The sequence below is a fragment of the Nipponia nippon genome, unplaced genomic scaffold (genome assembly GCF_047370975.1).
Source record: "Nipponia nippon isolate SJK-2023a ecotype South Korea unplaced genomic scaffold, ASM4737097v1 scaffold_3, whole genome shotgun sequence".
Taxonomy (NCBI): domain Eukaryota; kingdom Metazoa; phylum Chordata; class Aves; order Pelecaniformes; family Threskiornithidae; genus Nipponia; species Nipponia nippon.
The window spans coordinates 88,738,644-88,756,704 of NW_028262347.1; the positions used below are offsets into that span (position 1 = coordinate 88,738,644).

At 40.6% G+C, this 18,061-nt stretch overlaps 1 protein-coding gene across 1 annotated transcript; it reads left to right on the forward strand.

Annotated features, from left to right (window-relative positions):
- Window positions 1–3: 3 nt before the first annotated feature.
- On the forward strand, window positions 4–11,990 carry ECD (ecdysoneless cell cycle regulator). Its single transcript, XM_087765220.1, has 13 exons — window positions 4–193; window positions 309–426; window positions 618–705; window positions 2,388–2,566; window positions 3,318–3,510; window positions 4,398–4,526; window positions 5,025–5,150; window positions 6,105–6,190; window positions 6,979–7,085; window positions 8,508–8,685; window positions 10,073–10,140; window positions 10,268–10,488; window positions 11,117–11,990. The coding sequence occupies exons 1-13, from the start codon at window positions 4–6 to the stop codon at window positions 11,345–11,347; spliced, it is 1,914 nt and encodes a 637-aa protein (XP_087621346.1). The 3' UTR covers window positions 11,348–11,990.
- The last annotated feature ends 6,071 nt before the right edge of the window (window positions 11,991–18,061 follow it).

Consider the following 18,061-nt stretch of genomic DNA (forward strand, 5'->3'; position numbering starts at 1 on the left):
GCCATGGAGGGGATCGGGCGGGCCGCGCTGGCGGAGGACGCCGTGAGCTACCGCCTCTTCGCGGCGGCGGAGGCGGGGGGCGAGGCGCTGCTGCGCCGCTGCGCCGAGGGGATCGCGATGCGCTTCGCGCCGCTCCTGGCCGCCTACATCTGGCAGCGGCAGCCCTTCCGCCTGCGCTACGTGCCGCCGCGGGGTGAGCCCCGGGGGCCGGGGCTGGGAGGGGGAGCGCGGCGGGCGGGAAGCGGGAGCGTGGGAGAGGGAGCCCGGCGGGGCGCTGAGCCGCCTCTCCTCTCTCTGCCCCCGGCCAGGCGAGACCCCGGCGCACATCGGCGGCACCACGCTGTTCGGGGACAACGTGGAGGACGAGTGGTTCATCGTCTACCTCGTCCGGGAGATCACCCGGGAGTTCCCGGGGCTGGCGGCCAGGTAACGGCCCCAACCGGCGCCGGTTGGGGCGGGGGTGCTGAGGGGCAGCGCCTTCCCTGACAGGGCCGGCGGAAGGTCGTGTCTTAATATTAAAAAAAAAAAAAAAAAAAAAAAAAAAAGCAGACATGCATTTGGAAGCGTGCGTTGTGCTGTGCGAGACTTTCCCCTGAAACTGATTTCTCCTTGGCCAGGATCGATGACAACGATGGGGAGTTTCTCTTGATAGAAGCAGCTGACTTTCTCCCAAAGTGGCTGAATCCTGAGAATAGTGACAACAGGGTGAGTAAAACTTCCGTACCAGTTGGCAAGCGGCTCATGATGCCCAGTTTGCGTTTTCTCTTGCACCTCTGCCTAGCCAAGTGGTCCGCCTGCCACTGAGAATCCAGAGCGCTATCTATCCCTTACTAGTGAAGAAAATTCTGGTCAAAACTATCTGTTTTAATTAACGGCATGGGTTTTTTTCAGCACAGTCTGTTTTCATTCTGGTTTTAATGAGCTGCTTTAGCTTGCTGTGGATGTTGAATGAGAGACAACCACTGGAAGCCTCAGATACTCGATTCTGCTCTGTGTGCTCTTGCAGAATGCTGTGTAGAGTGAGTGTGTCCTGAGAAACTGCTGTAGGGATATCTGGAAATTGTTACAGATATCAAGTGGTTCTCCTAGAGCTGGTTTGTTGATGGAAGGAAGAAAGAGAACTTTCTTATACTAATATGTTTTTATGCTAAATGGCAAAACTATGGAGGCTGTGGCAAAAATATGGAGACTACAGACCTGCAGGCTAGGTTGTGAGTCTGTGTTGTTCAGCTAGATCTAACTCTTGCACATAAATCATTCTTTAAGAATTGTCCCATAATGCAGAGCTGACTAAACTTTTTTAAAACTTGCTACTCATGGTGGCAGATGTGAAGGCAGTGAAGCTGTCGTGCTATTGATTGATCTGTAAAATCAGTAAGTTTGGCCAGCTTTCCATCTTCTAGGTTATTGGAGTGCAGGGAAAGCTTGGATAACATGGGAACTATGGAATGTATTTGGCAGTGTAATACAAACACACTGTATTGCTCTCCTCAGGAGCACTCTTGGATCCACCTGAGCTTTCTAGCTCTGCTATAGCCACTTGGATTTTTTTCTACCATATTCTCGAGTGCTCAGGCGTGAAGGTTTGCTGCCCTCAAACTGGGGAATGCTCAAGACTTGAGTGTTGCTGACTACACAGAGACAGACTGGGTCTGGCATAGCTGAATTAATGAGCACCCAGAGTCTGCAGCCAGATCACCTCGCTGTGGATGATTGCTAGTAGTTATGTCACTGAGTTTCTTGGGAATGGATTTAAATGGAAAGAACTTACTTTTTCATTAGCAAAGATTTGGGTTTGTGTTTTTTTTTCCTACTACAAGACTCTTCAAAAGAAAAGGGGCAGAAAACAACACAGAAATGAATGGCAAACCTATATCTGGACTATCAGCACTATATTTTCCTTCTGTTTGAAGGAACAGGTGGAGTGAGAGAGTTGATAATGTTACATTCAGTTCTTTTCTTAGGATCAGGAACCAACAGAGGTCATGTGCAGCCCCTGAAATAATGCTTTTTAGTCCCTATCCTGTTCTTCAGCAGTTAGGTTATGCTGTCTGATTCTCCTGAAGCAAATCTCTAGTTGAAGAGAAACTTTTGGAATTACCGTTATTAAGGAAACAAGATCTATTTGACCAAAGTTGTTGCAGTTAAAATAGGGGTTTTTATTTACTGGTTGGATCATGATCTCTGGTATCTGTATTTACCTTATCTCCCATGTAAAAAAAAAAAAAACGCAAAAAACCCTCCATCTGTTTCCTGTATTATTTTTCTATTTGCACGTCAGTGTTTTCTGTGTTTAAACAAATACATTAATACATGAAATGAAATTTTGCATTGCTTAGTGTGTGACTGTTCTTATCCCGTCTGATGAGAATGTTACTGTCTGCCAGGTGTTCTTTTACAAAGGAGAACTGCACATCATTCCGCTGTCAGAGACTCACGAGCAGGAATGCGACCTCTCTGCTGCCAGTCCAACAATCTCGCAGGCGTTAACGCTGTTATCCAGCCGTTCAGAGGAGTTCCTGGCTGCAGAACCCATTAGGACAGCAGTGTACAAACGCATCAGTGGGTATGTGGGTGTTTTATTTTGGTCTTCTGCAACAGTAAGTTTTGATTCTGGGCTATCTGGGGTACTTTCTTGTAGTCAGTCGTTTTCCTGTTAGATGTGATAAAGTTGCTTCCTTTTCAGAAGCCACCAGCAAGAGGTTTTTCTGTGGCATTCTTCTAAAGAGGGGGACCAGTGTCCTGTAGGCTGTACTGTGATCTGGGGGCTCTGAAAGTGGCTCACTGCTATGATGCCACACCAATGACGAGTTATTCTTCCTTCACATCCTTCTTGTACTGAAAAATCTGAAAGTTCTGTGAGCCTTTATGAGCCCTTTGCTGGGTGAGAAAGAGGGTTGCGAACTAAAATGTAGAACCGGCACGCTTTTCAGAGCGTCAGCTTGTCACAGGTGCATTCAGCACTGTACATTATTTTTTTGCAAGGATGTGACAGCGCAAAGTGTCTACAGTGTCTACGCTCGGTGCGGTGAAGGATGCTGTATAGCTGGACATGTTAGTCAAGTTCGCAGTGATTCATCCTAACCAATGTGGAGATTAAATTTTTGTTAGCCATGTATATTTATATACATGTGTATATACAAACAGACATTCCAGGTGTTAGATTAGCTGAGTTTTAACTTTAGTTTAGAATAATCTTCTGGCCCTTGGCCCATAATAGAGATTAATATTAAAGTGAAAATGGGAATAATAGTTAAAAAGGAGTGGTTTGGGCTTGCAATACACTTAGTACACTATGCTGCTCTTGTATGATACAGGTATCCTGAGAAAATTCAGGCCTCGTTTCACCGAGCCCACTGCTACCTCCCGGCAGGCATTGTGGCAGTGCTAAGGCAGCGCCCTTCGTTGGTGGCTGCAGCAGTCCAGGCCTTTTACCTGCGAGATCCTGTAGATTTACGAGCATGTCGCTCTTTTCAGACTTTCCCTCCAGACAAGCGTGTGATGACTGTAGTAAGTGATCCTTCTAATACAACTTGTCACTTAATTAGGTTCTGTAACTGACAGAGGTTCTGTGGTCAAGTGATATCAATATGTGGATTTAATTTTTAACTTAGGATGTTTTCTAATGTATTTTTCTTCTTTTGACGTTAGATGTGAATTTCCAGTTCATTACGTTAATAGCTTTTCTGCCTTCAGATTGACATGGCTAGACTTTCAAATGGCTAATCATGAGATAAGCGTTTCTGAAATCAGAGGTTACTGCTAATAGTTCCTCTGCTGAAGTGCTTGCTAAGTGAATTGATCTAGTTCTGTGATCAGAGCAGTTTGACAGCACTGCCAGCCAACATAAGGAGTTGCTCCTAACTACCCCTAGCTGTTCATGCCAAAGCTTTTCACCTTCTCAGCTGTGCTTACACAGCTCTCTGAAAGCTACTTTATGAAGTGTTTTATGAGCATTGTCCAAGCAATGTTTTATCTGTTATGTTTGCATTACAGAGTTATACCCCTAGACTCCTGAAAATAAGCTTTGGAATCAAATTTTAGACTTCTAGACTGTTTTTGAAATCTCAGTTTTAGTTTCGTTAATTGAAAAGAGCCCTTACATTTTTCAAAATATACCTTGTTGGCATGAATACTGAGGATTTTTTTAATGTATTTAGACTGAATGAAGTTCGTGTTTATTTAGAGATGTCAATTTGGAATATCCTTTGTAAGCTCTAAAAAGCAACATATCTTAGGCAAATGTATCTAAGATTTATTTTGAATACAGTCTGAGGTATTGTCTGTAATATGGGTGCTTTAAAACAGAATTTAGATGAGACTGGTGGAGAGTTGATGCCTGTACACAGCACAGTCACCGTGCAGTGAGTGTGTTTCTTTTGCTCTGGCTTTTTCAGGTTACTTTCACAAAGTGCTTGTATGCACAACTGGTGCAGCAGAAGTTTGTTCCAGATAGACGCAGTGGATACACACTGCCCCTCCCATCTCACCCTCAATACAAAGCCTATGAACTGGGCATGAAACTGGTAATTATTTTTTATGCATTTTGTACTTAGTCTTTAGTTTGCTTGTTCACGTACGTCCGAGAAATGACTTTTTGCATGTAAGTTGCCTGCTTGTACAGAAAAATGCGAGCAAATTCGCAGTTACCATTTTTCTGGAAGTACAGTACCATGGGAGTTTTCTTTTACAGAATAGAGCACTCTTGTACTTCCATAGATTATAAATACAGGTGAAGTCTTCATGCTTATGTTATATAGCTTGTGCACTATAGATCCGTCTTCTAGGTTGCTTTGCCCATGTAGAGAAACTTTGCAAAGTCAAAATAGTCCGTTACTGCTGCAGAAAGACAGATTCCAACTTCCAAAGCAAGATACTGCTACCTGACATATAATTGGGTTTGGCACCTACTTCTCAAACGGCAGCATCAGGAGCTCGATGATAGTCAGTTCTTTATGCAGTCATTTGAAGGTGCACTTAGATTTGTCACATCTTGAGAACCTCTTGTTGCATCTCTTATACAGGCTCATGGCTTTGAAATTTTGTGCTCCAAGTGCAGTAAAGTGTCTCCTGATTCCAAGAGAAATGTGTTAAGAGGTCCCCTGTGGGAGAGATTCCTCAGCAGCCTGAAGGAAAAAAATTATTTCAAGGTGAAGTAGCGTATGTGTCTTTTAAACATTCCAGAAAATACATGTTTTAGCTCTTGAACTTGTGTAAGTACTTACAACAGGGCAAGAAATCTAATGCTTCTGTCTATGGAAAATGAATGAATGTCTTTAAAGGAGATATGTGCAGTTTGTTCCCCTTGAAATTAATTGATTTCTTTTGGAAATGAAAAAGGAAAAAAGCAGGATTTGGGGATGAATTCATTCATCTAAAGAAAGGGAAAATACACTTGAATAAAGGAAACCATAATATGGTTGTGTGTCAGAATAACCCTTTTCACTGTTTTATATCTCAATTGCATGCCTCTAGAATTAAATATTCTTAAAGATTTATACCTAACACCCATGGACCCATTTGGGCCCGTGTAAGTGTACTTTTTGTTTGTGTGGGTTTTGGTTTTTTGGGGTTTGTTTTTTTTTTTTTTTTTTTAAAGATGCCTTTGACTACTTATTTGAAGTTTATAAATTGGACATAAATTGACTACTTATTCGAAGGTTATAAAATTGGACAACTCTATTGGAATGTTTAGGTCATTATCTTTTAAATATAGGAAAAGGGGAATATTCTTACAGTACTGCAGTGCTACTTCTGAGGATAATTCCCAAACACCAAGAGATTCATTCACAATTCCTGTACAATTGTAACCTGGTCATGGTAAATCCACCCTGTTGTGGGAATCGTAGTATTGTCTTTGATTCTTTTTAGTGTACACCATATGATATTACAGCATAAGACTTCAGTTCCTATTTGACTGTGAAAACACCTTATACCCATTTCCTATATTGTTCCAAGTATACGTGGCAAAGCAGTATTACTTGTTCTGATTTTCTCAGCACTAAATTTCTGTGTGACAAACAGTCATCATTATGAAGCCTGACTGTGAAAAGGAAGGGGAGGGAGAATTGTTTAGATTCATACTTGTGACTTGCATTAAATAGGGAGAAATGGAAGGATCTGCGAAGTACTTGGAACTGTTGCATAAGGCAGAAGATTACTTCCAGCAATCTGTTACCAAGCCAGAAAGGTAAGAGCTACTTGAAATTCAGGAGTTACCGTACGCAGTACCTACAGATACTTTAACTGACCTTTTTTAATAATTGTTACGAAAAAACTGAACCCTTTTCTCCATTGTACACTTAATGTAGGTGCTGTGGCTAGGACATATGGGTATTAATTCCTCTAGAATACTGTCTACTAGTAGAAGTTATTGCTTGAGTACCTATTTATCTTGGTTTTGTAAAATGCTAAGCTATTCCAAGTGGGTTAAGAGGTGACTGAAAAGCATAATTTGGTTGGTTGGCTATAGAAAGTGTTTAAAAGTTTAGTTGAAAAGCAATCCCAGTGAATAATAAATATGGAGTAATCTGTCTCTTTTACTCAAGACAGGCAGCTGGCTGTAGATTTCTCAAAAAGATCAAATCCAAAAAATAAATCATGACAAAAATATCTGAGGGTTTGCCAGCTCATAATATCTTGACTGTTAGTTGCTTGAATTTCCAGTCTGTGCTGTTTGGGATCTGGCAATCCTAATGTTGACCAAGACAAAATAAATATAAAGAACAAAGGAAACATGAGAAATTGGCTTTGGAGCCATCAACAAGGAATTACAGTGATTGACTGTGTCTTGTTTTGGCTAACACTATCTGTGTAGTATTCTGGTACTTCCCCCAGATTCACTCATCTTTTTGACATATTTGCACAGAAGGAATGGTGAGGAATTTGAGTGAAAACCTGCATGTAGAGTGTGTGATGCCATTGGCATTGTAATGCTAGTAAAAATCCATTTCAGTAAATTGAATTTTTTTCTTCTAGCTCTGTTGAAGTGAGCCCAGGTGATGAAATCTTGACATTGCTTGAGACAACCACCATTGATTTGAAGGAATTTGAGAGAGAAGCAGCTTGTCTTCCTCCAGAGGATGGTGAGCAGGATGGGGGGTGGACTATTCCTATCACAAATTATTATTTGTGGCGGGAGAGGGTGAATGTTCACAGCACTGTACCAGACTCTGTACCTACTTAGTTTGTCTCCTATCCTGTGACTACTAGAGGTGTTATTCTTGGGCTGTGTCCTGGTTTCAGCTGGGGTAGAGTTGATTTTTTCTTCCTAGTAGCTGGTATAGTGCTGTGTTTTGGATTTAGTATGAGAATAATGTTGATAACACACTGATGTTTTAGTAGTTGCTAAGTAGTGCTTACACCAGTCAAGGACTTTTTAGCTTCCCTTGCTCTGCCCAGTGCACAAGAAGTTGGGAGGGGGCACAGCCAGGACAGCTGACCCAGACTGGCCAAAGGGCTATTCCATACCGTATGATGTCATGCTCAGTATATAACTGGGGGGAGTTGGCTGGGGGGCAGCGATCGCTGCTCGGGGATGTGCTGGGCATTGGTCGGCGGGTGGTGAGCAATTTATAGTGTATCACTGCTTTGTATATTATTATTGTATTATTATTACTATTACTACTATTCTATTTCACTTCAATTATTAAACTGTTCTTATCTCAACTCATGAGTTTTCTGACTTTCACCTTTCCAATTTTCTCCCCCATCCCACGGGTGGGGGGAGTGAGCGAGCGGCTGTGTGGTGCTTAGTTGCTGGCTGGGGTTAAGCCACGACAGGCTGTCATTTAAGATTGAGGCAACCAGTTCATTTGTACAAGCCCCAAAGCTTGGGGCTGTGAATTGGCAAGATATGCAATCCAGTTTCCAGTTTGATACCGCTAGATCAGTAATACCATGCACACTTCCACCAGATCAAGTACTGTGTGTCAGCTGTCTACCAGACAGAACTTATTTAAACCTTTTATAATAATAAACCGATTCCAATACTGGCAATACAAAGTTAATTACTATCTGGTCTACTCCGATGGCCAATATAAGACCAGCATAAACTTTATATAATCGTGGTTTTTTTAACTCATTTGACAGAAATGTTGTTGTTGCCAGTGTGCAGTACGTGTCACATCTGTATTTCTGAATGATGCAGAAGCACACAAATCCAACGTTCAGTGTTAATGATCATAGTCGAAGGTTGGATTGGCTCTCCCTTTATAGTGTAAGCCTTTTCTTCCTTCATTTACTGGCAGAAGGATTATCTGTGACTCGGACAATATCTGCTAGTTTGAAGCTGCATACAAAGCAGAGTTTTAAAGTAATGAAATGAAATCTGAACTCTCTTCTCAGCCTCTCACTGCCTTATACCCTGCGTTATCGAGTATCAGCATGAAAACTTAATAGTACAAAGATAAGCTACAAAGTGCTGGCAGTACTCTCAGCCGCCCGGATTGGGCCTTGTGGGCTAACAGACTTGTGCAGGATAACAAATATGTCCTATATTCTTTCAGATGACAGTTGGCTGGAGATTACACCAGATGATCTAGATCAGATGCTGAAGGAGGCAAGAAATGAGTCCCTTCCTTCCTCAAATGAGGAAGAGCAGAAATATGACTTGGAAGCGGTTGCTGAAAGTATGAAGGCTTTTGTATCCAAAGTCTCAACACATGAAGGAGCAGAAATGCCATGGTAGTAGTGTTTATAAGTTCGGTGTGTGGTGTGGAATGTGTTTTCATTCTGCTGCAGCCCTTTGGTTGATTCTGTAATGCAGAGAATCAAAGTTTGAAAGTGTTCTACTTAGCAGAGGCCTGAAACAAACCTATGTTAGTAGTGAATATGTAGTTGTTTTTAAACGAACTTGGTGACCACTCTGACACTGGTGCAGGTAAAAATGCTGGAAGTTGTGCTATTTTCCAGCACTCTTACTTAGTTTGGTTTTGTGGTTTTAAAAATTTTTTTAACCCTTTTAAGTTGAAGGCTTACTGTTGTTTGTTACCATAGTTGTTAGCACTGTTACTAAAATGTAGATGTCAAGTTCATTTGTGCTGAAATTTTTCTGCCGTGAAGGACTAACTGTTCAGACTGCTAAGATTCTTCTGATGAGGCTGTGCAGAAATGAAAATGAAACTTAAGTTGAGGGAATCTGTGAATTAAGACTCTTGATTTTTGTGGTACAGCTGTATTTAGATTTCCTGTAGATTGGTATTTTGAATACACTGGGCCTGTTTTTGCGCTACTGAAGCATATACTGTACACTTAGAAGCAGGAGAAAAGAATCACTGTGGATCCCTCTCATTGTTCCCAACAGCGGAAGAAAAGTGCTAACTGAAGATACTTAACTATTTAGACAACAGCAGAATGCCACTAGATTAATTGTTAGAGTTAAGAAAGTGTGTGTGAATGTTGTGTGGACAGGTCTTTAATTTTAAAAAACAGAGAGAGTTAGGTAGTAGCATATTGTCCGGGTTCTTATTAATAGCTTTAATATTAAGAAAATAATGCTGTGTAAGCTGTATCAAGCGTATAAGGGTCTACTCAATTTATGCTCTTAACTGATCCTTTTTAACTAGTCTTAGTGTCAATGTCTGAGTTACAACGTAGGTTTTTTCAGTTATTTAAAAAAACAAACAAACAAACAACACAACAACAAAAAAAAGGCAAACCACTGAGCCTTAACAGAGACCAGAATGGAGCCTTTAGTGTTGTTTCTAGGCAGGAGACCTCAGAGATTCTCAGCTTTTTAAATCTTTGTCTAAGGTATAACACCACCACTTTGTTCCAGAAGGATTCAGGCATGCTTATTTTGGTTGTCTTCAGTGCAGTTTTTGTTTGACCATGACAAACAATTAAAGTCGATGGTTTTGTTTTCTCTTTCATGCCAGGAGTTCCTCCACTTGCTGTTTCATTTCTAATTCATACAGGCCTCAGACTTCTAAGCACTTCCAAGACCATCAGTTCAAATGTCCCAGCTTTAATCTAGGCTTGAGGGAAATCAGTATGCCATATGGTTTATGCCTGTGTCAGGCTTTTGCAAGCATAAAAGCTTTATTTATTTAAAAATATTTTTATATTTCAGGTCATCTGATGAATCCCATGTTACCTTTGATGTAGATTCTTTTACAAAAGCGTTAGACAGGATTTTAGGTGAGATTGCTTCTTTGTTTCTTTTGTCAGAATATCTATGGTTATTTGGCTTCCCTGTGTTTGTTGAGCACCCATGAGCACCGTGCTGATTTGTTTGCTATCTGTACTGACACAAAATAATACATAGGGGCAGACTCAGAAGAGCTGGATTCTGATGATCTGGATGAAGAGGAGGAGTTTGACTTCTCAGATGAGGATGATGAAGACTTAGATGCTGAAAATCAAAGGCAAGATGAGAAGGTATCGCCTAATGAGCTTATAGGCAGTCTGAAGTCATACATGAATGAGATGGACCGTGAACTGGCACATACCAATGTTGGTAAAAGTTTCACCACCCAAAAGAAAGGGGTAAGTATGCCTTGAGTTCTAGTTTGTAGCATAACAGTTTTGAGAGCTTTAGTAGGAAAGAGGAAATACGCTAAAATTGGTCATTCTGAGTAATGTGATCAAAAACTTCTGTCTTCTGATCATGTGCCAACTGATTATTAAAAAAAAAAATCCCACGTGCAAGCAAACTGTGCTGCAGTTGCACGATATATTTTTTTGAAAAAAACAAAACAAAACAAAACACCAAAACCCAAAAAAACCCGACTTAGCTAAGCTTTAACTTGCACATCGTTTCGAAGACTTAGTTTTGTTTCTCTGTTTTACCCTGTTTTAGTAGTAAGGCAAGCAGCTGCAGCCTGACTTTTTGAGTTCCTGTCGTAGATTACTCCCATAGGAAGCTGAGCCAGGACTCAGTAACCCTCTCTGTCCTTCTCTTGGAACTTAAAAATAATCACTTTACGTTATACAGATTAACTGGCATGAGCATTTGGTGACTAAATTCCTGTCTGTCAAGACAGTGTGGAACGTAGTGAACTTCGTTGGCTGCAGAACTGTTTCCTTGTTTCTTTTCTGTTGTGGTATGTCTTTTTTTTTTTTTTTTAATCTGTTTATACTATTTGATAAAACTTTCTCTTTATACTTACTATAGGCAAGTTTTGTTAAAGCAACTACATCTCAAAGTGCTGGCCCTGATTCTGGCGCTGAAGATACTGAGTTGACACCAGTTGATGTGGATATGAACCTAGTAGCTAACCTGCTTGAATCCTATAGTGCTCAGGCTGGACTGGCAGGACCCACCTCTAACATTTTACAGAGCATGGGAGTGCATTTACCTGAAAATGCTGATCATGTTGGCTCTAATAAGGGAGCAACAGAATAAAAGACTATCTCAATTCAGAAGACATGGCTGATTGAGAAATGAAGCACAGAAAGACTAGCAGTATTTGGAAGAAGAGACAAAAGGTTTGAATTTAAAGCATTTTATGCATTAGTTACGTGTGACTTTAAAGATGCAAAGTGAATTTACCTGCAAGAGCCATCTGTTTGGATACTATCTTGGATAGAAATTGGATTTTTCCAGTGCTGACATGTTTTCAGAAAACTGAAAAGTGATATTGTGACTTGAATGGACTTTTACTGTAAAACCTGTCTTCAATTTTTCAAATCAACAGCCCAATTTGCCGGATTTCTAAAATGTCCTTTTACCCACTACTAGGTGGTTTCAATATCTGGAAAGCAGTTCATGTTCTGAAAATGTTCCTGCCTTCAGGGGGAGATGGAGGAATACCACATTATAGGAACAGTGTTCTCTTGTGGATTTGGGAATGCTGGTTAAATGTTCAGCAGACACTTAATCGCTTTTCCAAAAGTACAGTGCTTCATTGTAAGAACTTCTGATAATTACTGTAAGAATCTGTTCTTTAGTAACCAGGAAGATTTGAAGAGTAATTGGATTGAATGTGTAAATATTGGCTATAAGTATTTTTTGAATTTATTTAAATAAAAGCAGAAATACAACTTGATTACTGGAAATGGTTTGGGTTTTTTTCTCTGAAGGTATGCATAACTTCCTCAGTGCAGTATCGGAAGTTCTTGGAGTTAAAGCATTTTCATAATTGGGCATTTTTTGAATTCCGTTGTTGCTGAACGTTGGTATCGTGCCAGCAGTAGCTGTATATGAGCCCAGTCTGAACAGTTTAGTTTTGCTTTTCAGTGAAAATGTAGCTAGAAGGCGTTCAGCGTGTTGCTTTCACGTGGAATGAAAACTCTATTCTAGATACGAAGACCTAGTTTTAGCAAGATAAATTTGAAATAAAATGTGTAGAAATTCTTGGTTTACAAACAGCAAGAACACAGTTCTGCCAGATCTGAATTGGTTTCTATGAGTCTTTTCTTTATTTTTTTCTTCCCCATAACAATTAATCGAGTGTCTTAACTGGCAGAAGAGAAGCCTATTGGTTGAGTTTTTGGGTTTTTTTTCTTTTTTTTTTTTTAAACATATTCAGAAAAATAGTATTCAGTGATACAAAAGCCTGATTGATCCTGAAGGCATACCTAATTGCTTTTAAGGGGCTGAATTATTATTATTATTATTACTGTTGTTATTACTGTTGTTATTATTAATAATAATGTTGTTGTTATTAGTCTTAAGGTTTGGAGTCCATTTAGTTGAAGTCTTTGTTTTAATTTTTTTTGCATCTTAAGCGTTGGCATTATTTTAACTGACAAAGCAGAACTTCTGCTAAGTTGTTTCCATGAAGGACTTACTTAGACACTTGTTGGATGATGAGTTTCAGCATCTGACTGCCATGCCAACTGAGTTTGACCAATGCACAGAAAATTCTTTGAAAGTCACACATTGGCATAGTTTCATTGAAGTTCATGAGACCTTGACAATGTACAACGAATGCTTGCTTGCTGACTTCCCTACGGATCTATGCTCATGGGGTTTTTTTTTTCCAAATTTTTGTTTCTTTTTGCAAATGACAAGTATCTTGTCAAATGCTCCAGTACAATATCATCAATATTGGAGATTCTGTATGTGAATGCATGGAATGAATGTGGATGAAGGGTATGATGGCTATGCTACCTCTACATTTGTCCTCCATCGATGTTGTATAAGTTACTTTGTCAAAAGTTTACGGAGAGTACTGGCAAGTTGGACAGGATGGACAGCAGGAATTAGGAAGTATAAAGGTGCCGCTAAAGTTCAAGGAGTTTGTCTTGAAGAGAGGTGAGGTGGAATGGGGTTGAGTTAGACAAACCTACACGGGAAAAAATGCGCTAACAGGAGTTCTTGAATCTAGCAGACAAGGATAACCAGCAGTTAGTGGTGGAAAACAGATGTGCTTGAACCTTAAATAGGGTTTATGTTATAACAGGGAAGGTAATTAACACTGAAGCTACATAAAAGTCTCCACTGATGAGTAGTTAGATCACGTTTAGATACTTTAAAAAATAATTCAGTTTCAAGAACATGATCACGTTTAAACTCGCTTGTGGCCTGTGCTATACAAAAGGTCAAAATAGATCAAAGGACTCTTCTGATGTACTATGTGAAGAAAAATTCTAAGCTAATGCTCAGAACAAAGCTGCTCTTTTGGAAGCACTTCATCTGATCTTGCTTCTTGGATAATCTTACTTTTCCATCAATTGGACTGTTATTTCTGTGGGGCTGTACTTATTCCAACTATTTACATTTGTTTAGCAGCTTCACAGTGAAGACCTTCAAGACTCTGGAATTGCTCACAAGAGAATTTGCCATCGAAGAATAAGCATTTCCATGCTGCCTCTTCCACTGCTTTGAAGTAACATATGAGGCATTTCTGCTTTTAATTTTGAAAGAGAGTATTTTTAGTGAAGGAAGCCTGATGGAATTAATTAGGGAAGACAAGTGCAGTGTGGTTCCCTTTCAACAGATTGCTATCAAAGTTTCCATTATATTCTAAATTAATTTAACTAGAACTGCATTCCAACACAATTTATTCACTTTGCTCATTCGAGCATCTGCCTTTCGTACAGCCTTGTTCATCCTAGAACTTCTGACCCTTGCCAGAAATGTAGTTTTCTTGTTTGTGGCTTGACCCCTGTAGCCCCAGTTCTGAATGGCGTAGTTGTTGATCGGTATGTTTCAAGCAAGAAAACAAATAATGGATCTTTCATCTTCCATATATGAGATTAAAACTAATCCCAGGGGAAAGCAGAGACCTTTAACTTGTTAAAATTCTTCGAAACACCTGGGCAGTTTGGCTGTTGCCGCTCTTTCCACCGACCAGCTTTATGGAATAGTGAGGAGCCTGAGAGTTAATGTTAATTAACATCCTCTGTGTTAATGGAGGGTGTGCAGTTCATCTCAGAAGTCGGCAGCCCCCAGGCTAGCCATGTTTCCAGCATGAGTCTAACTCCTCTCTGGTCAGTGGGGAGGTGGTGTGGCTCAGGAGGAATGATACTTAACTACAGCTAGCTGTGTTCAAGTGTAGTTTGGTGTCAGCAATACTACCTGCTATTTGAAGTCCCTGTGCTTTCATCAATTTCCTGCAAATAAACTGTTTTCAGCATGCTTGCCATGTAAGTGGATGTCAGCTGCCTCCGTTGCCATGAAAGATCACCTCCCTGCATGACACTTGCCTCCTGCCTTTCCTGCCTAACACTGCAGTGTAGGAGTAACAGTTACCTCCAGGGCATGTGTTAGTTGCAGTGATAGAGAGCATTTTTAATGAATATTTGCACAGCTCCTGCTGTAGCTACTTATCTAACTCGTACGAGAAACTGGGTTTTGTTTTTAATAGCAGGGGGAGTCAGGGCAGGCCCTTTGTACCACCTCAGGATCCCTTGGGATGCTGCAAAAGCTGCAGGAACAGCTGCCCTCCCTCTTGCCATTTACATCTTTGGAATGGAACACAAGAGCATCTGTTCTGGCAGGTCTAAGATGGAAATTTATTTATTTTTCCAACTTTGTTTATTCCCCTAAGAAAACATCACCATGGAGGGCAGTTGGGGTTCTCAGCTTAACAGCAGAATACAGAGATATTGAAAAAAAGTGGATTGCTCAAGAATATGAAAAGTCAGGGGTATGAAGCCTAAAACATCATCTTAGTTGATGTGCATCAAGTTGATGTGATTACCACCTCGTGAGGATGGAGAAGGTCTCCTAGTACAGATTCCAGGTGCCAATAGTGGATAATTAATTCAACAGCAAAACTGTGCTTCCAGGGCAAATAACTGAGATTGCTGTTGTGGTCATGATTCAGTTTATCTTGCGTTTGAATTCTTACCGTAACATACAGTAACAACTTGTCGTGTTGAAACAGGATAGAAACAACAGGCAGATGTAGGAATATGTGCTGGCTATGCTCCAGGCTAGGAAACTGTCTTCTGGAGTGCTGTGTCGTGGAAAAGGGTGTCATGAACAACTTGCAGGTTTCTGGTGTGAAACTGTAGCTAAGAAGCGAAGTAATTAACGGAGGCAGAAGAATATCACATTGTGTGTTACTCCTGTGTAAAGTGTGGATTGCTGTTTGGAATAGAGCCTATACTTAAGTGGGTCAGCACTCCCAGATGGATATTCACGATTTTGCAAGCACACAAGGATGGGAAGTGAAGAGCAAAGCCAATGTGAAAGTAAAGCTCAGTTTATTCAGAAAAAAATACGTAGGTGACTTGAACACTGTTGCAGGTAGGAGGCAGAAAATGAGATATTTCCAGTAAAGACTTTATAATTTGATGGGGAAAAGGAGTAATGATATCCAATGACTGCAGTGATGTTAATCTAAATCAGTTCAGAGCAGATTTTTTTTTTTTTTTTTTTTTTAAATTGGTGAGGGTTATTAACCTTAACTGCAGTTACAAGGCCATACAGTTATAGAATTGGAATATAATCTAGTTTAATCTAGACATTCTCCATGCTGCATACCGACAGCAGCCATATTTAACTATCGTATTTCCTCAGATCATTACTGTGTACCCCTTGTGACTGTAGACATATTTTCATTCACTAATAAAAACTTTCCAGGTTTTTGTTGTTCAGACAGATCACAGTTACTGAATTTTGTGCAGTATCTTACTTGCTTTTGCTGTGTTCCTGTTATACACATCAGTCAACAATGTTTCATAGGTAAAGCTGTATAGCTGCTTTTGTCCTAGTCCAACACACATTTATTTAGCACCCTGACTGTAGTGTCCACCTTACCATTTATGAATTTGCAGTTTCCCGTTCCTTAAAAGATATTAGTTAATCTAAGAATCTCAACAATAAGTGATGTGTGAATTTGCTTCTGTCCCCATCCCAAACATCATCTTTCTTCTTTTTCTGCTTCTATTAATATACTAGTAAGTCTTCTGGGTCCCTTTGCAATATTTCCACTCACAGAAATAGAGCCTTCTTTGCATTTCCTACCATTAGAACGACCTTACTGTGTATCACTCTTTTTCCCCAATCACTTCAAATCTTACTGAAAAAAAGATTGCCTTGCCTCCTAACTTCTGCTATTTCTCCCTGTAGCTGTGTTTTCTCTGGATGTTAAGTTTTGTGGAGAATGCTATATAAAAAGATGCTACATACAGTTGAGCACAAGAACCAGCGGGGAGAAGCGCATCCTATCACTATTTTCTGTTCCTGCGCCGATACTGTTCTCCCTGTGAGGGAGCTGGGGAGACTTTGTGTCTCTGCCTCTGTGATCTTTGTCGTGTTTGTGACAGCTGATGCCAACTTCAGTTTCTCCATGTAATGATGATTCTGGACATCACTGAGGGAGCGCACCTGATTGTTTACAAAATACCACTGATGGCTCTTAATGAAAATGCAAGTCATGCCATTTCTTGATTGGCAACTGGGCCTTTTTTTTTTATCAGAAGTAGGTTTGGTGGTGCTCAGTCATTCCCAGGTGTATGCATTGTTGCATGAATGACGTCTGGCCATATTTTTTCCCTTACACAGCTGCTTGCCATCTGTTGCTAAGTTGAGAAGTGAACAAGTTTTAAATGGGAGCTGAAGGCTGGGGCTGCTGAATTCATTTCAGCAGTGCTTCAGACTGAAGCACAGGAATTGTATTTGTGTAACTACAAGTTGTTCTGACAACCTGTCCCTTGCAGCTGCCAGAGTTGAACTGCTCATGGTTACTTGAGAAATGATTACCTGAAAAATTACTTTAACATGGTCGTGTTGTTAGGGCGTTCCGTTAAGTGCTCACGTCCTCTCAGGCTAAACATCAGATTCGGCATGTGTCCACCGTGTCTCAGAGCATGTTTTAAGGTGAAGTAATTTCTCGATGTAAGAGCTTCCTCCTTGACGTGTAATGCCGACGTCAGACTTTCTGCCATTTACAATGGATGAATACCCCTCTGGGTAGGAAAATGTGACCTTTCCATGCAGCAGCAGAGCAGTCCAAAGTGATGGGAGAGCATGTGGTAAGTGAAGCAAATATTCTCAGTCCACACCATTTCCAGGTAAGATTTTTCTAAGCTCCCTCAGCCAGAGAGAAAGTTGTGTCATGTGGTTTGGTTACTTTAATCCTCTGCTGGCACCTGTTGGAGATGATAAACATAACTTCTATGCCCTGCTGCTTTTGGTAGGTAGGTGGAATGCTGCTCTGAACCTGCCTGCTTTGCTCTCTGAAAAGCTATTTCAAATTAATCAGATGAATGTTATTGTTTTATAGCTGCCCATGTATCCTGCTGACTGGTAATACTTGTAAACAACTGGGTTGTAACGCCACAGGCTGACTGCTTTTCAGTGGTAGGTCTTGCTGTAAGTCCCAAGCCCTTGCAGTCTCTGAAAGCAGTGGAGACTCAGTGATTTATACAAGCCAAGTGTCCCCAAAGAGGATTCATTTGACGGATGTGTTTTTGAGAGAAATGTGTTACTACGTTAGCCTGCTTGGTATCTTTTACATGGAAAAGCCCTGCTGTGTTTTGTTGAAGAAGTATCTGTCAGGAATTGCCTGTTTCTTCTTCCAGGTCACCTGCCTTTAGGGAGCATGCTCTGTCTTGACTGCAGTGAGTATTATTCAGGCTTCAGCCAGATTTCTGACGCAAATGCAAGTGCGAACAATGTCTCTCTCATCTTGTTTTTCTGTCCTGTTCACAGCTCTGTATT

Bases quoted from the DNA above. Each gene is read 5' to 3' on its own strand.
- ECD (XM_087765220.1), top strand. From the start codon at position 4: ATGGAGGGGATCGGGCGGGCCGCGCTGGCGGAGGACGCCGTGAGCTAC. The intron at 6,191-6,978 runs GTAAGAGCTACT...TTTTTCTTCTAG, and splicing joins TCTGTTACCAAGCCAGAAAG to CTCTGTTGAAGTGAGCCCAG. The intron at 8,686-10,072 runs GTAGTAGTGTTT...TTTATATTTCAG, and splicing joins GAAGGAGCAGAAATGCCATG to GTCATCTGATGAATCCCATG.